Source organism: Apus apus, chromosome 5, assembly GCF_020740795.1.
Source record: "Apus apus isolate bApuApu2 chromosome 5, bApuApu2.pri.cur, whole genome shotgun sequence".
NCBI lineage: Eukaryota > Metazoa > Chordata > Aves > Apodiformes > Apodidae > Apus > Apus apus.
In genome coordinates, this window is record NC_067286.1 from 41,682,851 (window position 1) to 41,707,931 (window position 25,081).

Below are 25,081 nucleotides of genomic sequence, written 5' to 3' on the forward strand. Positions count from 1 at the left end.
CGGCGCCTCCACCGCGCGGGCCGGGCCCGGTGCGTGTGCGGCGTGTGCGGTGTGCCTGGTGTGCCCGGTGTGTGCCCGGTGTGTGCCCGGTGTGTGCCCGGTGTGCCCGGCGGCGGCGTGCCTCCTCCGCGGGCACAGCTCGGCTGCTGCCTCGGTAAAGCCAGCGAAGTTGCGGGAGCTTTGCAGAAAGGCGCGAAGCTGCCGTTTGGCCTGGGGAGCCTTTGCTTCCACAAGCGGTGACACTCGTGGAGGCAAATAAACAGCAGTAAAGCAGTAAAGAGTAACAAAATAAATAACGCGGCGCTCTCCAGCGGAGAATGTTTGCCGTAGAATTAGCTGTGAGGATTGTTTATCCTGAGCAATACTCAGAGATCCTGGGAGGGATCAAGATATCCTTGCGGAGGGAGGTAGGTGAGCAGGAGAAACGGGGCCTGGGCTGAAGGGCTTTTAAGGTTTTTCCCTGATCCTGGCATTTCTAGTTTGCTCTCCTTTATCAGGTGGAGACTCGGATCAAATGTCCCCTTTGAGTCAGACTTGCTTCCCTTCTGCCAGACCTGAACGCAAGGAGCAGGCTCAGCAGCCTTCCCTACAGCAGCCTGAAGCATGTTTCCCTTCATGATTTCACCTCCTCCTGGTCGTCTTGACATGTGGCAGCAGTCTGGACATGTGGCAGCAGTCTGGCCGGTCGCTCCCAGATTCACCAGCAGTTAAAAGAGTTAATCTCTTTCTTCCTCATGTGCTTCTGGGGGAGGAATCCTGTTCCACACCCTGGCCAGGCTTGTGGAGAGTCAGACAGTGGAATGGTGGAGGAAAACCAGTCATCCCAGCAGTGATTTAATGTCAGGGGACCTTGGAACCCTGTGATGGTTGGCTTTCTCACCGTTCCACTGCAAGCAAGGCAAGCCTTTTGGAACCACGTGCTTTTGCTGGGCATGTAAATCAGGACTGGTTTGAGCGGTTTGCTTTTGCTTGCTCGTGCGTTAACTCTAATGCTGTTAGGTTATAACCAGGGAGTTACCACAGGCAGGGTCCCAGGGGGAATGGTATTAAAGCAGATACGTGCAATGGTTGATGAATCTTCAGTCAGGCATGTTGGAACCAATGTTTTAAAAAAACATATAGAGGTGTTTCTCCAGTTACTATCAATACGGTGTCCCAAAAGGAGATGACTGGAGTAGAGAATCAAGAACTCCTGAGAGAAAAGGTGGGGAATGGTCATGCCTGCTTTCCGTATCACTCTGGCTCTCCTGCTCTCTCCTGCAGGTTGTATTAGACTGAATCCCACTTTACTTCCCCATACTGTGACTGCATTCACTAGGAACACCTTTTGGAGAATGAATATAGATCCCCTCAAAAGGAAAAAAAAAAAAAAAAAAAAAGATGCCCTTACTTTCTAATTGCCTTAATTTTTACCAGTGTTAAGTATCTGAAGTGTGACAAGTACCTTGAAGGCACTTCAGGGTGTTGCTCAGATGGTTACTGCAGACCAAAATAAGAAGGAGGCCAGCTAGCCTCACTCATAGTTAATTTAATCTAGTTAATAATCCACTATGCTGAGGACTGACTCAGGTGCTGGGGACAAATTTTTTGAGCAGCTAGGAGAGGTCAGTGTAACTAAGGAGAACAGCTACTTCTTTGCACCTCTTTCTTACCACTGGCTGTTCTTTCCGTCTGTCAGCTATGTGGTATGGTGGTGTTTTCCTCTCACCCAGAGTTTTGCTCTAGGTTTTCTTCCTTCCTGGGCTGTTACTTTGTTGGTGATCTTGTTCCTGGTAGCCTGATGTAATCTGTTTTTAGGTAGTTGTTGTGTTTTGTTTTCCCCTTCTTATTCTCTGTGATACCTGGGTTTGGGAAGCTCCTTTATCTCTCCTTAAGTACACTGTATTGAAGAAATGTGTCTGTGAGTTGAATTCACTAGATATTTTTCTCAATTCTTCTCTGCAACGCGTATGCTTAAATCATCTTGTGTCTGTTTTGATGGAAAATAGCTTGTTTCAGTGATTCAGAAACTGGTGATAATAAAACCTCTGGCATGGCTTTGAATACAAGAGCAGCTTGTGACACATTTCAGTGTGAATTCTGATGATCTGTAGCAAAAGGAGCACATTCTGGCTGAAAGAACAGTGAAATTGATTAGTTTCTGTATGTGAATTTTCCTGAGAACCCAGCTTCAGTATTCAGTGCCTGCAAGCATATCAGTTTAGCAATCTGCTAGTGTGATGCTGTTAGTGGTATTTGGATTCACTGGGTGTAGCTGGCTCATACAGTGGAACTGTAGAGTGCTTCCTCATGTAATCGAGTTGGATGGATTACAGAAATTAAGAACATGAGTATCAGCCTTGCTGGTGGGAATTTATCTGTTGGCTTTCTTCACCTTTCCTGCCGATGTTTCTGCACCTTAACACAAGGCCCCCACGATGTCAGTAATCTAGGAGGGCTTCTGCCCACCTATTTGTATGTAAAATAATGAGAACAGCCTAAAGTTGCGTTGACTATTTCTGAAGTATTTTGGTCAAATATTGTGCTCTGAGGTGACCTAGAGGGCTATGTCTTCTATCAGATGTTGAAAAGGGCATTTGCCTAAAAGCAAGGTCTGTCAGGCTGATGATGGTTATGCTGCCCTGGGGAATTTAAGCTTTGGTGCCATTATTGCAAAACTGGCATGATGGTAATGTGTGATACCAGCTAAAAACCTTGGGCAGAAGGTTTCTGCTTCTTTCTGTGTAAAGGCCTTGGCTGCAGTTTTACAAACTTAGACTTACTAGGTTTTTTATTAATCCAGTTTTGGTGGGGGTAGATGTGTTAATTCTGATCCTAGATGAACAATTTTTATTTCAAAGCCTTTGAAATACATGTAGCCTTACTTATATTTAGTTGCTGCTATTGCACAAAAGCATCTGCAGAGCAAAGGTATCTGGAGAGCTGTTTCACAGGAAGGCATCCTGATTTAACGCACTGTGGAATTTGCTCCCAAGCATGACACTGCTTATCCTGTGAATGTGTGACAGTAATTTATGATGCTGCTCTGCCCTGACCGCACTTGGGTTCCCAGCAGTCAGATAGGCAGCTTTGCTTATCAGCTCTAAGGCTTGAAGGATGGGGAGAAGGAAAACCTTTCTATGGGTACCAGCTCCCATGTATAAGGAAAAGTCTTTATGTGAGTCAGTTATGAAGAGTGCTAGGTGGACTTAAATAGATGGCTTAGTCTCAGCAGCATCTTTTTGGTTTGGTTTGGTTTTTTGGGTGGCTGTAAGCACCCTGGTCTGCTTGCTTGAGGCCTCTGCAAAATGAATGCTTATTCAGAATCATACAAATAAAAGCCCCACTCTGCTTTCTGAAGGAAGGGCTCCTTTTTTTTTTTTTTTTTTTTTTTTCCTGAAGAGCTAAGGTGCTCAGGCAGAGAGATGCACAGGAGCAGGTCCCATTCAGCCCTGCTAACAGCTCTGGGGCTTCTGGTGTGGCAGCCTTTGCGGAAGGCCTGAGCAGAGCGTGGGGGTTTTGCCTCCTAGACACTTGGCAGCTGAAGCTGCGTAGGCAGAGCCATAGTGGGACAGAGGTCAGGTGGGGAGAAGCTGTGTCGGCTCTGCTGCGTTCCTACCGAATCAGGGCTCACGTGCCTTCGTCTCCACAGTGTTCCTGGCGTGACCACGTTAAGGGTAACGCTACCGTATGAAATTGGTGAGAAGCTGTAAACTTTAGCTCTGTTCAAAAGCTTGCTGAAGTGTCTTATCATCTGGTTTGGTTCGGCATCCGCAGCACAAAGCTGGGAGTCTCCAGTGCTTCACGAGTTTGGGAAGTGGGACCAACTCCTACGTACTGAGAAAGGCTGCAACCACCGCAGCTACTGGGGAGGTGTGACTCCCGGGTTACACAGACAGCTTTCACCGTACAAACCAGCGGGTACAGAGTAAGTGATGAATAAGGCTACAGGACAGACTGCTTCACTAGGTTACTGACTTATGTTTCATCTTCCTCCCCACCCCCCCTGCAGCAGGGGCCCTGCAAGAGGTTCCCAGCGTGGTGCCGGGGTCTCCCGTACCCGAGGGTGTCTGTCCTTCTGTCTGCCCAAGCGCTTTGGATTCAGCACAGCCCCGCTTCTCCTCACCCTCCCCCATTGTCCTGTCCTCCTTGCCCCCGAGGTGTCCCAGCGCCGCAGCCGCTGCCCTTTGCCAGGCTGCCGCCCTGCTGCCCGGCCTCACGCAGCCGCGGCGGCGGGTCCGGGAGCGCGGAGCGGCGCCAGGCGCCCGCCCCCCGCGGAGCCCCGGCGTGGCCCCCGGGCGGGCCCGCCCCCCCTGGCCGGCGGGCGGGGCCGCCGCGCTCATGTGACTCCGCCGCGGAGCCGCTGCCGCCGCCCTCTCCGCTCCTGCTCCGCAGCCGCCATGGTGCTGTCCCCGCTCGCCCTGCTGCTGGCCCTGGCCACCACCGCCCTGGCCGAGCCCCTCCGCTTCGTCGACTGTGGTGAGTGGCTCGGGGTGGGGTGGCCGTGCGGAGCGGGGTCAGCAGGCGGAGACGGCCCGGTAAGCCCCGCTCTTCCTTGCAGGTTCCAAAGACGGCAGCATCCAAGAGGTGAACGTGAGCCCGTGCCCCACGCAGCCCTGCCAGCTCGTTAAGGGGACATCCTACAGTATCAACGTCACCTTCGCCAGCAGTAAGTATCCCTTCCCCAGCTGGGGCACGGGGGGTGAGCGGGGGGGAGCAGGGCTGGGGTGATCGCCTCTGCGTCCCGCGGCTCGGAGAGGAGTGGGAAAGAGTCGCTGGACGGGGGTCTGGGTGGGAAGAGGTGTCCGGAAAAGAAGGGCGCCGCTTATTTGTGTTCTCCTAGACTCTAGGGTATGTCGGTGGAGGGGGACGTGTGTGTGTAAAGTAGAAACTTGTTTCTTGCTCTGGTGCTGTGCTCATGCTTCTCTGTGTTCTGCAGAGATCGAGAGTCAGGGCAGCAAAGCGAGGGTGTACGGTGAGATGCTGCACGTGGATGTACCCTTTCCCATTCCTGAGCCTGATGGATGCAAGTCCGGGATCCAGTGCCCCATTCAGAAGGGCCATTCCTACAGCTACCTGAACAAACTCCCTGTGAAGAGCGAGTACCCCAGTGTAAGTAAGCAGGCATCTGGTCTGCTCTTCAGAGTCTGTCCTTCCTGAGACAGTCCCACCACCCGTCTTTAAGGAAGGACAGCTTGTCCCGTGGTGGTGGGAAAGAGGTTAGAAGACTACTCAGACTATCTGGTGGCACTTTTGCTGTGAGTATGACTGTCTCAAGTTCCCATTTTGGGATGGACCCAGCAGGAGCAGCATCCTGGCTCCAGCAGCTGAGAAGTGGCTCCAGCTGCCCAAGTATCAGCCCGTTCTGTACTATGCTCATATGTAGTCTCCCTGCAGAGCCTGCTGCATTCAGCCAAATGCTCCCAAACTGGTGCTGCTCAACTCCAGGGTGCAGTTCAGCTGGGAGGATACAGGGTGTTTCCACTCTCTGCTTACTCAGGATTCAAGTGCAGTATGTGGAGATCTCTTGTGTTATGCAGCAGAACCCTCCATCCATATAAGATACTCGAGGAGCCACTGCATGAGCATGGCCCACCTAGAGCAGCAGGGGCAACGCCCCAGCTCAGTCCTCTTTGTGCAGAGCTCCCAGGACCTTTTTGCTGCACACAAGTAACAACGTCCCCTTCCCCCGTGTTCTTGCCTTGTGGTTTTGTGAACACTCTCATTTCCCTCTGCTCTTTCAGATTAAACTGGTTGTGAAGTGGGAGCTGGTGGATGACCAAGACCAGATGTTGTTCTGCTGGAAGATACCAGTTCAGATCACCAGTTGAGGAGCCCTGACATTAGTAGGGCTTGGGGAGGAAAAAAAGAGAAAACAACACAGGCCAAATTATTTTATACAATAAGCATTTCTTACTGCTTCCTTCAGAGCCCTGCAGCCTCTGGGCAGCCAGTACTGTGTTCCTGCAAGGTCAGCTGTGGACAGTGATCTTTTTACCCCATTTAGAGCCCCTGGAGTGTTTTCACAGCAGCTCAAGGGGGAGCAGTGTCTGCTGCAGGAGTGAATGAGCATCATCCTCCAGCCATTGGAAATGGGACTGAGCTGTTTGTCCTCAGAAAGGAATTTCTCTGTGATGAATCTGGCTAGTGTCTGAGCTGCTACCTGGTAACCCTTTAGTGCCTCTTAAAGAATGCCAGCTGCATCCACCTTCCTGTGTCTCTCCTGCTCTGTTGCAACCGGGGTGCTCCTGGGGCCTGTGTTTGCCATCCATGGAGTTGAAGGAGGGGGTCTTTCCCCGAGTATCCTGGGCTCCTGCTCAAGCCAGCAGGACTGCAGCTGGGAAGACTTCCTCTTTGTGGATGCAAAGCCAAATGGTGTTCGACGTCTCTGCAGGGATGATTCTTTCTCTAACCAATGTTTTGCACTACTACTAACTTGGAGCTTCTGGGAGCTCCTGAACCTCTTTTTATAACTCTCCTTTTAATAAAGGCTAGATAAAATCTGCTTGTGTTGTCTTCTGTGAGTGGAGAGGAGCAGGAGGCAAAGCAGAGTGCCTGGGCATCTAGCTGGGGTTGGGCTGGTCTTACTTCTCAGCTGAAGGCTGGTATGCTGGCCTGAGTGTGGGTGACCTGTGAGCAGCCTGGCATCGCTGCTGCTGACTGCCAAGGTGTCCAGCTGGCAATGTCTGCCTGGGCTTCTGCTTTGCTGGTCCCGTGCTGGCCTGAAATTGTGCAAAGGCTCCCTGAGGAGGTGGTGGTGTAGAATTTGGCCTTGCTTGTTGCAGCATAAGTAAAGGCCTTTCTAGTGAGTGCGCTGGCTGGAAAAGCAGCTCCCAGACCTGCCCAAGGGCACTTGCCAACTGCAGAAACCTACAGTCTCACACTTAAACTGGAGCCCCCTTGTGGGTGAGCAAAGCAGGGTGCAGGCAGCCACGCTGTGCTGTCTGTGGGGGCTGGAGTTGGCTCCGTGGCTGGCACTGAGCTGGGGAGATAAGCAAGTATTTGGCTTGGCAAGGGTCTTTTTTCTGGCTGAGGAGCAGGAGGAGGCTGGATGCCAGCATGAGAGGGATAAGAATTGGCTTATGAGAGTGGATTGGCCTTGCCAGGCTGGACCCAAAGGGCGGATGTGGCAGGCAGGTACAGTTCTGACCAGCCCCAGTGTCTTGAGCCACAGGGGCCCCAAAATAAATGCTTTATTTAACAACATGAGAGAAGTTTCCAACAGACTTGGTTAAAAAAAAAAAAAAAAAGTCACCAACAACTTTACAGATAGGAAGCTGAACCTGCCCCTGTGTCCCCCTGCCCAGCCAGTGTGGGGCACAAAGGCAAAGTGTGGGGTTAAGGGATTTGCCTGGACTAGCTGCAGGGAGAGCTGGACCTGGGGCCCCTCTGGCCTCTCCACTGCACCCCAAGGTTAGGCAGCAGCTTTAGAAAGCTGAGGTTCACTCCCCCCCTTAAAGCTCTGGCCTGGGGACTGGCTGCTTCACCAGGGGTGGGGCCAGCACTTGCAGCATGGGTGAGGCTTGTCACTAGGTCAGTGCAGCGGTAGTGGGGAGATGAACCCCCTTTCTTGGCAGAGCGAGGTGGGGAGGTTAGGCCTGCGTGGCAGGGGAAGGCTTCCTGTGAGCCTCCATGGCATGGGGCAATGTGATGGGCACTGGGGGCCAGGGTGGGCTCTGCGGTGGCAGGAGCAAGGGCTGGCAGGGCGGAGGGGTTGCAGAGGCTGGGAGCTCTGCCCTGGCCTGTGGGCAGAGATGGCAGGGAAGTTGTACGCTTCGACAGGGAAGGAGCGAAGAGCCTTGAAGCACCCGCAGCCCCAGAGGGCATTTCTCTGAGCTCCCAGGGAGCATCCCAGGTGCCAGAGTCATGTGCCAGAGGGGAGCACCCTCACCCCCACTCCCCTAGAGCTACGCTGCTGCTGGGCTCTGGGCTATCTGGGGCACGCAGTGGTGGGGCCGGGCCAGGGCCACGTAGCCCGGTGAGCAGTGGCAGCGGTAAGAGCCCTCTGTGTTCTCGCAGGTGCCTCCCTGGCACAGGGGCTCAGGGTTGCCCACCTCCTCACACTCGTTGATGTCTGCAAGGAGGAGAAAGACAGGAGTGAGCCAGTAGCACAGCAAGCAGCCCCAGCCCACAGCCAACACCTCCTTGTGATCCTGCCACCCACGGAGTCTTCCCACACAGATGCCCCATGCCTCCCCCCCCAAGTGCCAAGACCCCACCAGCATCCCACACCCCTTAGCACATCCATACAGACCGCTCAGCCCCCAAGGGTGACATACTCAGGATTTGGCATCCCCCAGCACAGGAGGGAGCCCCGCTCAGCAGTGCACACCAGATACACTGCCCCTCCAATGCTCTGCAGCTAGTGACACCCCTGGGTTACCAGCTTCCTGCTGGTAAGTTATGCTAGTGTAAGATCTGGGAGAAAGGCCACCTCCAGCCTTGGAAAACACCCTTTCCTGATCCAACAAGGCCAAGGAGGCAGATGATGGTGGCCATGAGAGGCTGATTATCACCTCCAGGACCAGAACACAGAGGGACCTCATGCTGCACAAACAAGGGCTTGTTTTATTAACCTGCAAACTGTGCTAAAGGGCTTACTCGACTGGCTCGCCTCTGGGCTAGAGCACATTTGCAAGCTCTACAGCAGCTGCCTGACTGCAATGGGTCTGCTCTGCTAAATGCATTTCCCTGGAAATGCCTGAGCTACCCCAACCTGGAGTGGGACCATCAGCTGAGCAAAGCATCCCTGTGCAGCTCAGAGCCCTATTTTGTGCCCATAGGACCTCCAGGGCCCAAATCCTCACCTGCCAAGTAAGGCTACCAACAGCAGCTTCACCCCCTGCAGACTGGCAGGGAGTGAGAGTGGGGGCAGTTGATGGGCTCAGCCAGCCACCCACCCGCAGGAGAGCAAAGGACCCAGCAGTGACAGATGGACCTGGGGAAGCCTGAAGAGCTCTGCCACCCAGGGACCTCGTGTTGTCCCTAGCACAGGTGGAGGGAGCCATCTAGCAAAGAAAGGGAAGTGCCACCCCAGGAAGGAAGGCTGGAAGCAAAACCTCCAGGTGCAGTGGGAGGAAGCACAGCAGTCATGGGAGGAAGAGGAAGGAGAGGGGAAGCGTGACATGAGAGAGCTTGAGGAACGAGGCAGCCTTTGTACACAACCAAAACAATGGTTGAACATGCACTGTGGACTTAGCCTACACCTCAGCACCAGAACAACACCATGGCTGGGATGAGCTTGCTCAAAAGCCAAAGAAGATGTTAGGCAGCACATCAAGGGAGATGTGCTCTGCAGAATGGGAGCAGTGGCTGCAGGGAAAGGTAACTGTGGGACTAGCAGGCAGGCTTGGCTGGCTGAGACCACCAAATTGAGAGGCAAAGTAAAAAAAGGCTACTTTAACAGAAGCATCAGAGTCACACTAGCAGTGCACACCAAGCTCTGGAGCCTGCCCACTCAAGTAGGAGTGAAGGCAGGCAGCTCGTCCTGTGGGGCGAGGGCAAGCTATAGAGGGGCACGAGGGGAAGCACTGCATCAGCCACAGGAGTGCTCTGAAGGCCTGAAGTCAGCAAGGTAAAAACACGGGGATGACTAAGCACCGTGCTGGAGAACTGAAGGGAAAAAACCACCACTGGCTCCAGTGTAAAATGAGTGCTAGTTAGTACAGGACACAAAAGGCAACAAGCAAGGGCTCCATAAATATAATGGCAGGAAACAATGGGGAATGTCAGTCTGGTCCTTATCGGCAAAGGAAACAAAAGCCAGCCGAGCTGGCTGGAACAGCTAATGCGGGCTTTGTTCCAGCCATCATAAAAATGCTCATGGTGACCAGATAGGGTGCAGACCATGCTTGAAGTGTTTAAACAAGGGTGCAGGAGCACAGGGAGGGAGAGGCCATACTGTGATGGAGAGGTTTGACAATGGGATAGATAAAGCAGTTACATCCATATTGCTAAAGGCTTGCTGCAACTCATCTTCACATGCTTAATGCTCCTGGAGTCCCTGAAAAGTTGGCAGTTCTTTCTGAGATGAAGGATAAAGGAGGTCTCAGAGACCTGAGGAAGGGTAAATCTGGTAACTATCTTCAAAAACAGTGAATGAATAATCCAGAATTACAGACTGCCCATCACCATTCCCTTAAGCAGACCAGTTTTGTAAGTGATTATGTCATAACCCTCCAAAAGTTATCAGGGTCATTAAATAGCTTGTGCAGATCTGTTAAGGCCTGATTATGTTAAGCCAATCTGGTTCCCTTTGCTGACCTGGTAACTGGTATGTCAGATAAGAGAGAAGCAGTGGATATTATGTGCCTTGGCCATGGTGAGGATTTCAACATGTTCTCACATGACACACTCAAGCGGACTGAGAAAACACAGTCTAGATGAAATTGCAGCAATTGCACAACAGGCTGCAAAGCTGCACTCCAAAGATGATTAGCAATACCTGGCTGTTACGATAAAAGGCATTTAAAGCACAGCCTGCAGGGCTCTGTCCAGACCCTTGCTCCATTCCAGGTTGTGGTTAAGGTGGACAAATGAAGAATCCCCGTGATTATGAAAGCTCTGTGTGTGATGGTAGCACTCTGGGGGGGGGCTAGGGTCCAGACTAATTCTGATAGAGAAGTGGTCCAAAATCAACCAGACAAAATTCACTGAAGGCAAGTGCAAAGCACTGTAGCCAAAGAAAGGGAAACAGTGCACAAATGCCTAAGGGCGAATAACAGCTCAGGCAGCCATTCTGCCCAGCAGCATTTGGGGAGGCAGAGACCATGGTTTCTGGATGAAGAAGCTGCATGATTGTGTCATGCAATAAGGCTGCTGGGGGCTGGAGTAAATGCTGTGCCTAAAGGAAAAAAGAGGGTCTTCATCTGCACTGTTGAGTGAGCAGGGCCTCAGCTGGCTTGGGGAGCTGCACTGTGAAAAGGATGGAGGTGTGGCACAGGGATGTGGAGAGATGCAGAGGGAAGCTTTAGGAGATGTCTGATGGGACTGGGTGGAAAGTGAGCAGTATCACCAGGGCAGTGGTGGACGTAGAGGACAGTAAACAGTGATAGAGTAAGTGTGGCTGGTGATGTACAAGGGTGCTATGTGAAGAAGAGAGCCATCAGCTGCTCTACGCGATGCCCTAGGGTGCCCTGATTTAGCTGCCAGCAGAAAGTAGCCAGCCAAACCTCCAGGAAGGTCCTCCCAGCTGTGTGGAAGCAAGCACCAGGGCGAGGCGGGACCCCGGCGGCAGCTGTGCCGACCAGCACCACCAGGGAGCGGCAGCCGCCAAGGGATGCCGGGGCCAGGCTGCTGCACAGCCCCCCCGGGGCTGGCCCCCACAGCCGCCCTGGTGGCCCCGGCCACTCACCCACGCAGGCCATGCGGGTCATGTCCAGCTGGAAGCCATCAAAGCAGTCACAGGTGTAGCCCTCCCGGACGCGCACACAGCGCCCGTTCTCGCAGCCATTGAGGATCCCGCACTCCTCAGCCTGTAGCCCTTCAAAGCCCTCGTAGAGGCCTGGAAGGTGGCAAGACAGTGTCAGAGCAGGGTGACCCTTCTTCCGGCCACTGAGGGGACATCGGGCACGTAGTAAGACGGTGCTTGGTGGGGCCAGGACTGACTCAGAGCAGCCAGGAACAGAGGTTGTTTCAAGCCTGGGGCATCCTGGCTGTTGTGGGAGCTGCCACGCAGTCCCCATGGACACAGCCTGGGTGGGAGGGCACTGCTCTGTGTGTCCCAGTACTCACCAGTTTGACCGGGCAGGTAGCGGGGTGGTGACCGCCCTGGGCCATGGTGGAGAGGGCTGCCATGAAACTCGCTGTTGGGTTCCCTCCGTGGGACACCAGCATCAGGGCTTCCATACTCAGACTCCAGGTAATTGTAGTAAGGGCCCATATCTGGGTTGGGAAGGCCATAGTGGGGGTCTTCCAAGCCTGGTCCATACTCATACCTAGGTCTTTCTCTGAGCTCAGACCATCTCTCAGTGTCTTCACTGGCCCCGTTGCACAGGAAAGCAAAATCAGCTGGAAGTGGCGAGATAGGAGGAAGGGTCAGTGCAGCCCAGCTCAAGAAAGGTTGGTTTGCTACAGTCAGAGAGAGTGTGTCCACAGTGGGCCACCTGAGCCAAGCCTGCATTCAATGTCCTCCAAAGCTGCAGCTCTGTAGTTTGCTGATACACCCCACCTTTGAAAAGACCAGCTCCTGTTCAGGGCCAGCAAGTCCTTGAACAGTGAGAACCTCAGCTCCCAGTGTGCTCCCATCCTGGGCTGCCTCACCTCTCCTAAGCTAGGCAGGAGCAGGAGGATGCAAGGATCAACTCTCCCCTCAGACACCTTGGATTCATTGCAAACCAGTTTCAGGGACATTCTGCGCACTGGTGCAGCCCGCAACTTTGGCTGGCTGTGGCAATGCAAGCAACAAGGAGCCCTCACTGCAGCCACATGCCGCCAAACCTGCCTGGCATGGCAAGAAGCAGCCCAGCCCATCCCCACCTCTGCCAGGGGATGCTCGCCCATGCCACCCCACTCACCAGAGGACCTGTGTGGACAGAGTGCACAGTTCTGGCCCCAGGCTTCGCCGAGCCGGCAGCAACACTCGGTGTATGTGGTTTGCTCGCCGTGCAGCAGGTCTTGGCAGATGTAGTTGGCGACGGTCTGCCAGCAGACATCCAGGTGGATTTCATACTCCTCCAAGGTATCTGTGAGTGCCACGAGCAAAAGATGCCATAAAATGCACCCAGAAGAATGCCACCCCCCTTCTACTAAGAGGGATGACTGTGTGCCCCAGCTCCTGCCCCACTGCCCTGGCTGCACACTGGCACTTGCATCCCTCAGCCAGGCACTGAGCCCCCTGATCACAGCTTCCTCCCAAGAGACCCAGATGTGGGGCAGGATGTGCAGGGTGAAGGTGTGCTACAGCAGGGAATCAGGCTCACCTGCTCTGATGGAAAGGTTCACACATCGGTTGCCAGTGGCATCCAGCACGAGTGGGAGGCTGCAGAAGCAGTGGTAGGAGCCGTCCGTGTTCAGACACTCACCGTTGATACAGTACACTTCATTCTGACACTCATCCTGGTCTGCCCAAGCACAAGGACAAAGCAATGTCTTAGGCTGGCAGACATGGGCAATGAAACTCTTTCCCTGCCACCTCATCCTTCATTCCCCAGGAGGGTCTCAAGTCAGCCAGAGTTGCCCCCTGCAATGTGGGCAGCAGGAACAACTCTCGGTGCAGCAGCACAGCTGTCCCTGTGTGTGACAAGGGGGCCCCCACTGCTCTTTGAGGCCATCTTACCAACACACTCAAGCCTGCTGGAGTCATAGAAGTATCCTGTGCGGCAGAAGCACTTGTAGCCCGGCACCGTGTTCAAACACTGTCCATTGCGGCAGAACTCAGAGCCAAATATGTCACACTCATCCATGTCTGTGAGAGGGATGGAGGGTGAGAGAGAGAACGTCTTAGGGAGTGGAGCTGTGGAAGCAAGGTGGGTTGGGTGCTGTGCCCACAGAAAGCCAGCACAGCACCTTGGCCTGGATCACTGGCAGGTTCCCAAGTGAGCCTCCCGCCTCTCCCACTGGCCACATGCCTGGGAGCAGAGGCAGAAGCACCCACAGGCGGAGCAGGAAGAGGGATGATGGGGAATAGGATACTTTCACAAACAGAAAATTCGTATGTGTTTCTGGAAGGTCGAGAACACAACCCTCTGGAGGTGAAGTGTGAAAGACTGAGCAGGCTGGCCTCCAGGAGAGCTGTAAGTAACTGGGTTATGTCTTACTGGACTCCATCTCTGGTTCAAAATGGGCATGGGAAGTTTGACCTGAGAAAACAGTCAGTGCCAGCAGTGAGGCAGGACTGGAGGAAGAAGCACTTCCAGCTCAGAGACACTGGCAACCTGGAATTTCTCTGGATGGAGGAAAGCAGCAGCAGCATATTAGCATCACCCACCACAGCCCTGAGGAGGTATTTCTGTGGATGCACCTCCATGCATGGCTTTGCACAGCGCACTCTCTCTTCGCCCGGTAGAAATGAGAGAAAATGGTGCTAGTACCTGTGAAAGAGACTTTCCCGGAGAGTAGATCTTCCTGGGGAATATAGCCCTTCCCAAGAGGACAGATCTCTTGGTACTCCACTTGCCAGGAGGAAGATGCCAAGGGGAGATGGGAAGAAAAGAAACAGCATGTTAGTGCAACAAAGGTGGAACTGGTGGGCAGAGCAACGGCCTTGCCTGGTGTGGTGAGGCCACAGTCCTACCTGTGCCTGGGATGGGGCAAGGATAAGTCTCACAGTTGTCACCCCAGGCTGCCCCCACAGTGCAGCAGCACTCCTCCTTGGTGATGTTCTTGGCCAGGACACTGTCACACAGGCGAACATCACTGATGTGGTAGTAGCACTGCTTGCGTTCTGCACTGTCAGAGAGGTGGGCTGCATGTGTCTCAGGGCCCTCTAGAAGACAGCAGAGCAGGGACGGGATGGGGTCCTTGGCACCCCAACGCAGCATCCCACACCTAGGAGGTCCTACAGCACACCCACCACTGGTAGCCTGATTGTCCCAGGTTTCCACTTTCAGGCATCTCAGCTCTCCCCAGGTGAAAACTTGCCCGTGCTTGTGTGCGCTTGTGCAGCCCTGGCAGCACTTCAGCTTTATCACACCCCATCCAGGGCTACCACGCTCCTGCACCAGTTGCCATCCATGCTTCTGTCCTATCTGTCTACTCACCCACGGGTGCTCGGGGCTGGCACTGCCCTGCCTCTGTGTCATACTCCTCGTGGTCGCTGGGGCAGAGGCAGAGGAAGGATCCCTCCACGTTCTCGCAGAGCGCAGTCCCGCACACGGCAACCATCAGCTCGCACTCATTCACATCTGCAAAGCAAGGGGCAGTGATGGCAGCTGGAGCCCTGCCTCTGCATGGGCAGCCTGTGCATGGCCTGCAGCAAGGGGTCACCCTTCATCAGGGAGATGAAAGGTCTGTTCACACAGGGGCTCAGCACAACTCTGGCATGAGCTTCCTGCCCGGCTCTCAGTGGATTCAAGGATCCTGAACTCCAGCTTGCAGTGAGTGACTGGATCAGAGGATCATCAAGGTTTGAAGCAACGAGTGGAGGTCTGTAGTCCAACCCACTGCTCAAAGCAGGGTCAGTTATGGAATCCCACCAGGCTGCTCAGGACTTTGTCTTCTTGGGCCTTTAAAACCTCCAAGGATGGTGACTGCACAGCCATCCTTGACATCCATTCCACTCCCTGCCTGTTTTCATGGTGAAAGCATTTTTCCTTATATTACACTCTGCCTGTTCTCTCCAGACACCCATTAAAGTTCACTGAGTCCAACCCCCAGGCACCTCCTTTCCACCTGCATAGAGAAGGGCTCCTTGTTCACTCAGAGCTGCTCACTTCTTCATACAGCCCTGCTCCTTTGCAGCCCAAGGATCTGCTGTATTAAAGGGAGGATTTTTGCCTCCATGAACGCCCAGTCCGTGTCTGGGATTCTCCCTGCACAGATGCAGTCGCTGTCCATGCCGCAGGAGCCGTCACACAGCGGGGACAGCGGATGGCTCTCCCTCACCGACCGGCAGCGATGGCAGGAGACTCACCAGCGCAGTAGTGGCCGGAGGGGGAGCTCTCGTAGCCACGGTCACAGAGGCAGCGGAAGGAGCCGTCCGAGTTCTCGCAGAAGCCATGGCTCCCACACAGCGTCTCGTTGGCACATTCATCTATGTCTGCATAAAGCAGAGAGCAGGAATTGCGCCAGACCCAACTTCTCCCGATGGGTCCCCCCCCGCCCAGGGTCTTATGTTCTGACCCCAAGACCTGGGGATGGGGCAGGTATTCCCTTGGTGTCAGGGACTGCGTCTGGCTGACATACTCTCTCACTTCCGCATGTGTTAAGAAAACCTTCCTACATCATCCAGAGCTGGAGAAAGGCCACATAGATAGAGCAACAGGAGCAGGGTGGGAATGGGAAGTGGATGGGAAGACTGGGAGGTGGCTGGCAGGGGTGACTGAAAGTAGCACAGGTCCTTGCAGAAGTATGAAGAGATACAGAGCCTACAGGTTCCTATCAGCAGGAGATACCAGGGTGCAACTGAAGTGTGTGGGGCACGTGCAGACAGATCTAGGATCGTATCCTGTTCTTCTTGACCTGGTTGTTCTCCAACTGCTAGTGTGCAGGGAGTAGTCTCTGCCTTGCTCCAGCCTGGTGGGGTTGGACAGTTGCAACTGGGTCCTCTGCCCATGGAAGGTGGTTTTACTGCCCTGCTGGCTGCATCCCACTCCCCTTGTACCACGGTGGGGCCAGCAGAGCAGCTGTGTGCCCACAGCCCACTGCTCCCAAAGCCAGAAGCAGCTCCACAGGAGCTTTTAAGTCTGAGTCCTGGCACTGCCCTGAGCCCAGCAGCCGGCAGCAGCTCCTCCTGGCTGCAGCCTTCCCCTGCACTGGAGGGAGCCTCAAAAACCTCTTCATTCTTTCCTCTTTGCTGGAGCCTGAACTCCAAACCCAGACTCCCCAGCTTAGCCAAGAGCGGTACCAGCAGCCTTTCCCCTCACCCAGCCCTGCCAGGCAGGTGACTGGCACATGCAGCAGCCCTAGCAAGCACAGTTTTCAGGAAGCTGTAGTCCAGCCCCAATCCTGGAATGGCTGTAACCTGCCCAGGACTCTCCCCAAGCGGAAAGCAGCACAATGCAGTGTCTGTTCCAGATGCCAGGAAGAGAAAAGTCTAGACACAAGCAAGGCAGCTCAGCCAAGAAAATAAACTCTCAGCATTATCTGCCTCCCCACCAGCCACACACTTCCTCCTTCTCCTCTTCCACCCCTGCACCCCTGGCAGAGACGTCCCACAGGCCTGGGAGAGACAGGGAAACCTGGGGCTGTACTCACCAATGCAGTCACCCAAGGGGGTCCAGTGGAAGCCGGGCTGGCAGCCCATGATACAACGGTAGGAGCCCAGGCTGTTCTGGCACCGCCACGTGCCGCAGATGGCATCCCCATACTCTTTACACTCATCCACATCTGCAGGGAGGTGGGCAAAGAGATGAGGATGCTTGGTTAGGGACCTTGCTTGCACATTGCAGCACCTGGGTCAAGTTCAGTTGGCCTGAGGCCCCAAATCATTGCTAGTCCTCCTTACAAATCACCAGCAATTTTGGGTGCTGGGAGCAGAACTGCACACCCTCTCCCCCTCCCCCCCCTCCATGTACTGTCTGCATCCATCCCCCCATAGCCCAGGGGGCAGATCTCCCCAGTGATGAGCTCTTACCCACACAGTCATCAGTCTCCTGGGAGTGTTTAAACCCGTTTTCACACAGACACCTGTAGGAGCCTTCTGTGTTCAGGCACTGGCCTTGTGAGCACCGGGACTTGTCTGCACATTCATCCACATCTGCAAAATCAGGTCCAAATCGTCAACCCAGATCTTGCAGTGGGGAAGGGAGCAGCAGGAAGAACCGAGGTGTCCTTGTCATCCTCCAGCTCACCTTGGCAGCTGACTCCACCAGCCGCATTTGAGAAGCCAGGAGCACAAATGCAGAAGTAGGATCCATGACTGTTGAGACACTCACCATTGGGGCTGCAGATCTCGCTGTTTAGGCACTCATTCACATCTGCAGAGTGAGTAGGGTCAGGGCCATACACTCAGGTCTCAGGGACATCCTTCACCTAAGCCACATGGATTCCCTCTCCCCAGTGTCTTACAGGAAGCCCTCCCAGGGCTTCTGGGCCCTGGTTTTCTTGCCATGGAAACAGAGATCTTCCCTGTCCATGGTGATTCTGCATTTGGCTACAATCTTATGTATGTGCCATGCATGGAGGCATCACCTGACTTGACACTGGCATCTCCCTGCCAAGAAAGATGGGGCATCTATAGGAAGGCTGTATATCCTGGATCCAGAGGGCTACAGGGATGGGGTTCATACCTTCGCACATGGTGCCATTGATGAGCTCGAAGCCAGCCTGGCAGTGGCACTTGTAGGAGCCCAGGGTGTTCCTGCACTCTCCCCCCTGGCACTGAACAGCAGGGTTCTCACACTCATCCATATCTGCCAAGCAGAAGGGGACAGCACCGAGTGAAGTCCCAGCTCTTGCCACCACTGGAGAAGATGCCCACCCACAGAAGCCATCACCCAGCTGTTGGTCTGCATGATGGGTTTGAGCTGCCCTCACAGACCATCCTGTCAGAGTGAGATGAAGGCAGAGACTCCTTGTTACTGGAGTGTGAGGAGTCAGCCCAGACCCTTCTCACCCCTGTCACAGGAATCAGAATAAACTGGATCCCACCAACAAGTCAGTGTTGCCTGGTGACAGGATCAAAGGCAATGGGCACAAACTGAAACACAGGAGGTCCCATCTGAACATGAGGAAACCCTTTTTTGCTGTGAGGGTTACTGAGCACTGGCACAGACTGCCCAAAGAGGTTGTGAAGTACCTCTCCTTGAAGATACTGAAAAGCCATCTGGACGTGGTCCTGGGTAACTGAGAGGCAGGGGGAAGCATTGGAGGATGCTGTTCATCAGAAAGATGGGCTGGTGTGCAGGCAGCAGAAGACAAGCTAGTGAAGAAGGTCTTGCTGTATTCTTCTCCCCTGCCAGGTGCTAAAGCCCTGAGACTGGCAACGCCTGAGGGCAGGGCAAGGACCTGGTCTTCCCCTTCACAGAGCACTGAGCACCCCACAGGTATAAACAAGCATCACTCCCTATCAACTCAGGGCAGAATTCACTGCCGTTCAGTCTCAAAGGGTTGCAAGTAGCAATATTTTTTAATCTTTCTGAAGATGAACCATAACCTAGTTTATTTATCACAAAACTATCATGAAACCCTTATCATTTTTCAAATATGAAACCCAGATCCACAGACAAGGCCACCAGCCAAGGCAGGGAAGACTGTGTCATCCTGCCATTGGGTCAGTGTGACCCAAACAGCGTCGAATCCTGATAAGGTGCCCTCGCTACACAGCTGGGAGAAGGTGGCTGAGAAGGTGCTCACATGGAGACATGGGGAAGGCAGACAGAAGGGATCAAACCGTGGTTCTTCCATTGCACCCAAAAATCAGATGGAAAATAGGCTAATTTCACACTGGCCTTCTCAGACACCAAAACAGAGGAGAAGAGAGAGAGGAAAGCCTTGCTCTCCTCCCCCATTGGAGGCCCCGATGCAGGGGGTCTTCTGAGAGTCACATCAAAGGCAAGATCTGTTTGCCAGCTACGTGCAGGCTGCAGAGCTCTCCAGTGCTTCAGAAAGAAATTTGCAGCACATAGCCAATCTTTAAATAAATATCTTTGACAGCTCTACCTCCTACCTTCCCTTCTTCCAAACAGAATTTGCACCAAGCTGGCTCAAGCCCAGGATGTCCCCTGGGGGCAACCACCAGCAAGGGTGCCTCCCTGTCTGTGCTGGGGCAGTCAGGCTGTAGGGCTGGTTCTGGGTGTTCACACGTCTGAGCAAAGCAAGCAGCACAGATCCATGCTGGTGTTCACTCTCTGCCATGCATAGCTGACATCACAGAGCCTTTGAACTACTCTTTCCTTTTTTAACATGTCCAAGCTACAGTGGGGGCTAAGGAAAAGAGATAAACCCTGAGTGCCCACAATCTCTCCACTGGCAGTGGACCCAGGGTTTCTCCCTGTGTTGAGGACCTACATTCAGGGCACATGCCCCCAGGCACACAGTTCTGAACCAAAGCACACACAGCTCCTCTCTGCTCATGGTTCTAGGCCTCCTGTACTCCTCTGGCCTTTGCTAGCATCTCCAAGGACACATTAGTCCAGGAGTCTCATCAGTGAGTCCTTGTCCCCCATCCTTGTACTGGGTGAGGAAGATCACCTTCCTGCTGCTCTAGGTGGTATCTGCTTGTAGCTCCTCTCTCCAGCATCTGATGATTGGAGCTGGAGAAGAATCCTGAGGCTAAAGAAGAGCCTGGGCCCCACCAATAACCCAGCTGCAGCCCTGTCTCTTCCCTCATTCCCTCCAGCACCTGCCCCTCTGTCCCTGGGAAAGGAATACCTTCACACGTGCTGCCATCCCTGGACACAGTATAGCCAGCATCACAAGCCATGCAGGAGTAGGAGCCCTCGGTGTTGAGGCAGAGTCCAGAGGGACAGGCAGCCTGGGCAGTGCACTCGTCGATGTCTGCATAAGCACATAAGGGAGAGGGGGATGAGTGTGAAGGATGTGGAGGAACCATGATCAGGGCAGATGTGTTGAGGGAACCAGCCAACACAGTGGCCAGGACTTAGGCAGAACCAAGTGCTCAGGAAAAGCACAGAGAAACCTCTGGACTGGGTGTGTGACACTTCAGAGGGTCAGGACTCATGGCTCCCCAGTACCTTGGCAGCTCTTCCCATCAGGTGCCACCTCGTAGCCCCGGTAGCAGTAACAGCGGAAGGAGCCATCCAGGTTGACACACCGCCCGTGAGCACAGGTCCCCTCCGCAAGACACTCGTCCACATCTGCGTGACACAGCAGAGAGCAATATGGAATGGAAGCCACCCAAATGGCGAGGGCACTGTGCCCTGGCCACACAGGCTGGCTGCTGCAGAAGGAGCATGCTGCTCCTTTTCAGGCTTGCAGGGAGCATGTGGGGGAAGAGGGTGCCTCCCAGAGACAGCCCATGTTCCTCACCAACACATCTTCCATTCCTGGGCCAGTAGCCATCCCCACAGCTAACACACTTGTAGGAGCCCAGCGTGTTGACACACTTCCCAAGGGGGCAAGGGCTGGGATCCACACACTCGTTGATATCTGACAAGAAACACACTCTTTTCAGGCTCCTCAAGGCGAACAGTGCAGCCTTCTCCAGGACGTCCCCTACAGCTGGATTCACAGAGTCCCCCTCCAGGGCTCAGTGATGCCCGAGAGGAGGCGAGATGAGTTTTCCAGGGCATAGGCAACACTTCTTATAGTCACACTTATCACTCAAGGATCCTGCACCCACGCCTGAGGGTTGACATAATCCAGTAGTGAAACCTGCTGCTGCAGGATATTGCCAAGGCCAGGAATGTGCATGGGCAGAGAAAGGGATCAGAGAACATCTGTGCAGGGCTGTTTCATCAGGGACTTTCATAACTATGATTAGGATGCAGCCTCCAGATCAGGAAGCCCTTAAGGCAAGTGCTTTCTGGAGGCCGTGTGGAGGGAGCAGCATTCTGTGCATGCCCTGTTTCCCATACTGCCTCCTAAAATAGTTTCCAACTTGCTGTTGGAGGCAAGCCACTGAGAAAGGTGGATCTTTGATCAGGCACACCGTATGTTCACAAGGTCGAATGCTCTGAAGGACCCAGGTTGTGCCATGTGAGTGGGATGCTGTGGGACAGGTGGCCTGGGTCTCTGCAGCGTGCACTCCGTGCAGTCCGCTTGCCAGCTTGAAGGTCTGGTGACAGAGTCAAGCTGGCATGAAAATGCATGGGCAGCTCCTCCCTGAATAAGAAATCAGCATAGGCTGGTCATGGAGGATCCTCCTGGGGAGGTGGGAGAGGATCTCAGAACTTCCCTCTCCCAGCCCAGGAAAGCCTGTTCCTCCTGCAGGTAGAGGGAATAGGACAGGCAGCCCTCAGGGGGGGTCCAGAGCAGACAAACATGGGGGGGTCCTTCCTTCGAGAAGGAGACATGGAGTGATGAGTAAAGGAGGTGTTCAGCCCTGCACAGGGTGGGTTGGAGGGGAGCAGCAAGCTTCACCTTCGCACTGTCCTCTGGGGCCCATGGCAAAACCTTCCTTGCATTCGCAGCGGTAGGAGCCAGGAGTGTTGACGCATCGCTGTCCCTGGCAGGTTGAGGGCTGCTCACATTCATCTCGATCTGGTAACACAGAGAGACAGTCCTGGAGTCTTCCCCCTCCAGTATGGGAAAGGCTGGGTGCAGGACAGGAGCTGCCTCCTGGGCAGGCTCTGCCCAGGGGTCCCATATCAGGGCTCTCCTCCATCCCCTATCTGTCCTTGCACTGCCCATGCCATGAAGCAGTGATCAAGCTCCTGCCCAAATCTCTGTGGGCAAGGGCTTGCTCCTGAGAGAGCAAGAGAGGGTGATCCCCATGGATCAGGCTGTCCATGAGCAGGCATGCAGGAAGGGAGGATGTGCAGATGTGCATATGTGTGCAGGTGTGTGTGTGCATGAATGCATGTGTGCATGCATGACAGCATGGGGGTGGGAGACGGGGGAGCTGCTGGGGAGGTGGCAACACTTCTTCCAGGTGGACAATGCTTACCCTGACAGCTCTGCTTGCCCCCCGAGACAGACAGGGTGTACCCAGAGTAGCAAAGGCAGAAATAGGAGCCCACGCTGTTGATGCAGCGACCTTTTCCAGCACAAGGATCTTTCAGGCACTCGTCTTCATCTGTGCCCAGGCAGGGAAGGAAGACAGGCAGTCACCACAGCAGCTGCAGGCCAGCACCCCACCCGCCTCCCGCCAGCCCTGTGGTGCAGCAGGTGGGCAGGGGCTCAGCAGAGCTTCCAGAAGACCTTTCCTGGGAGCCTGGAGGACTGAACTGTCCATCGATAGGCAGAGGAGGCGCCAACCTACCGATGCAGAGGAGGTGGCTGGGGTCCAACATGTAGCCTGGGTGGCACAAGCAGCTGTATCCCTCCGGGGTGAGCACGCAAGCACCAGCTCCACAGGAGAGGGGTGAAAAGGCACAGCCACTAGCCTCTGGGAGGAGAAAGCATGGAGTTAGGGCAGCAGTCCGGGGTTTGCCTTATGTCCCCAGCACCACACTAGGGATGCTGCTTTTTCCCTTCTTGGAGAGAGACGGAGCAGGCTCAGCTTGCTCCTCTGTGTCTGCAGGCAGCCAGTGCCCATAGGGCTGCAGGGAGGTCACAGCAGACCCTGCCACCTCCTCCAGCCTGAGCCTAGCTGGGACACCCAAGGTAGGACAAGGTAGCTGACCAGCTCCACACCTCAGAGGGCTGTTGACAGTGCATGGCACCTGGAAGGGTGACTCCTTTTGAGGGGACAGCAGGGTTCCCCCCTCACTGCCCTGCTAAGTGGGGCACAGGCAGCAGCGAGGCATTGCGGGCCAGGGGTGGGGGGAGCAGTCCAACCCCAAACAAAAGGCTATTGAGGAAGACACATTCCTCAGCAAGGTGCCTCCGCCAGGCCTGCTCCCCAAGGTGCTCCAGCCCCCGGCGGAGGGCAGGGGCTGCGCTCCCAGACACTTGAGCAACTCTGGAACAACAGCGCCCTTGTTTCCGGCGAAGTAAACAAGCTGCCCTGGGAGCCACATGCCTCCCTTGCACTCCCACTTCCCGATGACTCAGCTCACGCTGTGGAGGGAACAGGGCCAAAGCCACCGGAATGGGGCCAAAGCCACCAGAGCAGGCGCATGATCCATCTAGCCTGGCAGCCACTGCTGCACCGTGCAAGAAAGTTGCAGGTGGGGAAGGATCCAGAGAGCAACATACTTTGTTCCCCATATGGAATGGCTCTTGTTCCTCCCCATGACCAGCTGGCTTCCCCGAGCTGGCAGCAGCAAGGGCCAGGCTAGCACAACACCCCAGGGAGACAGGGCAGGGACCCTTTTTTTGGGAAGTCAAGCGGGGCATATGGGAAGAAAGCAGGCTGGGGAAGGGAGACAGCCTCTGGGTGGAGCTCAGGGCATAATTTCCACATAGTGCCAGGCAGAGAGAGGAAGGAAATCCCCAAGAGCAGGGGTGGACATGCACCTGAGCCCTGCGCTGGCGTCTGTGTTGGAACAGGAGCATCCCAGGTGGTGGTGGGGCCAGGGTGGGGACGACCACGCCAGGACTCCTCTTCCTCTGCTGAGGAAGAAGAAGAGAGGTGAGGTCCAGCCCCCAATCCCAGGCAGAGGTACAGACCCACGGTTAACCCATGCTAGGTGTCCCTGCACTCACAGCCGCAAGAGAACACAAGGGGGAAGGGGCTGCAGGGTGACTGCAGCAACCTCATCATCTTGTTATTTACCTCATCATCTTGTTATTTAACACAGCCTCCTCCATCTTGCTGCAGAGTCACCACCTCCCTGCATCCCTAGAGCCCCACATCAGCCACCCCAGTGTGACAGGGGTTACCCCATGCCACCCTGCAGCTAGCCCAGCTGGGAGCCCATCCTGTCAGCACCAGGGGCTGTTCTGGGGTGGAGACAGGTCCCAGCCTCCCCCCTCTCCTCCCTCCCTGCTGCCCCATCCTCTTCCCACAGCCAGCCTGACCTCCTGCCAGCCGGGTGCTCACCTCTGCGCGTGGCAGGCTCTGCAGTGGCATCAGCAGCACCCTGAAGGACAGAAACATAGGGCTGCCTCTATCCATGTGCATGTAGCTGAGATGCAGCATCCCTGAGACATTTTCCCACACATCTTCTGGCTCCTCTTGCTCCCCGAGACAGTGTGCTGGGAGGACAAGCTGCCACAGCTGGGTGCACCTGGCAGGGCCACTCTGTCCTAAGTGCACTATCCTAAGCAAAACACAGCTCCTGGCCATGCCCAGGGGGCTACCTGCAGAGGAGCTGTGCCAGCATACCCTGCAGGTGAGACCCAGGGCACTGCCATGGGGCAGGTGTCTCTGTAAGGGGGCCAGGCAGAGCAGTCGGGCACACTAACTACTGCTGCTGTCACTGTCAGCTCCAGAGGGCTGAGGACAGTCACTTTTTCGACCTGCCTCAGAGTGCTACCTACCAGAAGGGTGTTTGGTGCTCAGTGCTCTTTCTTGCCATCCCCTCCTGGCAAAACCCCTGGCTGCCAAGGAGAAATTGGAGTACAACCTGGGTCTCTGCTCCAAGGAACTTTCCACAATGGATGAAGAAAACATGCACCTGAGCAACCCAAGTACTAGCCTAGCTCTGCTTCAAATTTAGAAGCTTTGGTTTAAATTTCTGTCCTGAGAATTATCACATGTTCTTGGGCAAGTCACTTCATGTCTATGAAGCAGGGACAATGGCAGTGCTGTCCCCTCTCTCAGAGGAGTTGCAAATACATTCTGAAGGCTGGGCTGCTATAGTAAGGGCGACACAGAGATGAATAAGAGAGATATGGCCCAACTTCTGCTGACAGCAAGGATCAAGAGACACACATTTTTCAAGTGAGACTCATAATAAAGAGTCCCCTGCTGTTTGCCCAGCCCTGCAGCCAGGTCAGGCTGACAGTAGCCTGCATTCCTACCCCAGACCCAGCGAATGCCAGCTGGAGTCAG

General features: G+C 54.7%; 2 protein-coding genes across 4 annotated transcripts in view; one reads left to right on the forward strand and one right to left on the reverse strand.

The window, feature by feature from the left end:
• Positions 1-4,296: 4,296 nt before the first annotated feature.
• Positions 4,297-6,484, forward strand: NPC2 (NPC intracellular cholesterol transporter 2). Its single transcript, XM_051621343.1, has 4 exons — positions 4,297-4,458; positions 4,541-4,648; positions 4,919-5,091; positions 5,724-6,484. Exons 1-4 carry the CDS (start codon positions 4,380-4,382, stop codon positions 5,808-5,810), a joined length of 447 nt encoding a protein of 148 aa, XP_051477303.1. The 5' UTR covers positions 4,297-4,379; the 3' UTR covers positions 5,811-6,484.
• Positions 6,485-7,117: 633 nt separating this feature from the next.
• The window catches only part of LTBP2 (latent transforming growth factor beta binding protein 2), a 72,705-nt gene continuing 54,741 nt past the window's right edge, over positions 7,118-25,081 (reverse strand). The window contains exons 14-35 of one of the 3 annotated variants that reach the window (XM_051621336.1): positions 24,128-24,167; positions 23,602-23,694; positions 22,463-22,588; positions 22,148-22,276; positions 21,622-21,741; positions 20,569-20,688; positions 20,274-20,396; positions 19,951-20,076; positions 17,868-17,990; positions 17,430-17,555; positions 17,213-17,335; positions 16,834-16,965; positions 15,551-15,676; positions 14,679-14,822; positions 14,213-14,404; positions 14,010-14,090; positions 13,256-13,384; positions 12,900-13,040; positions 12,495-12,662; positions 11,713-11,988; positions 11,333-11,482; positions 7,118-8,053 (exon numbers count right to left, since the gene is read on the reverse strand). In XM_051621336.1, the coding sequence (XP_051477296.1) occupies positions 7,887-8,053; positions 11,333-11,482; positions 11,713-11,988; positions 12,495-12,662; positions 12,900-13,040; positions 13,256-13,384; positions 14,010-14,090; positions 14,213-14,404; positions 14,679-14,822; positions 15,551-15,676; positions 16,834-16,965; positions 17,213-17,335; positions 17,430-17,555; positions 17,868-17,990; positions 19,951-20,076; positions 20,274-20,396; positions 20,569-20,688; positions 21,622-21,741; positions 22,148-22,276; positions 22,463-22,588; positions 23,602-23,694; positions 24,128-24,167 (2,955 nt within the window). In that variant the 3' untranslated portion in view covers positions 7,118-7,886. Of the gene's footprint in view, positions 8,054-11,332; positions 11,483-11,712; positions 11,989-12,494; positions 12,663-12,899; positions 13,041-13,255; positions 13,385-14,009; positions 14,091-14,212; positions 14,405-14,678; positions 14,823-15,550; positions 15,677-16,833; positions 16,966-17,212; positions 17,336-17,429; positions 17,556-17,867; positions 17,991-19,950; positions 20,077-20,273; positions 20,397-20,568; positions 20,689-21,621; positions 21,742-22,147; positions 22,277-22,462; positions 22,589-23,601; positions 23,698-24,127; positions 24,168-25,081 lie in introns of all 3 variants that reach the window. The other 2 variants (XM_051621335.1, XM_051621337.1) reach the window with 2 other exon arrangements.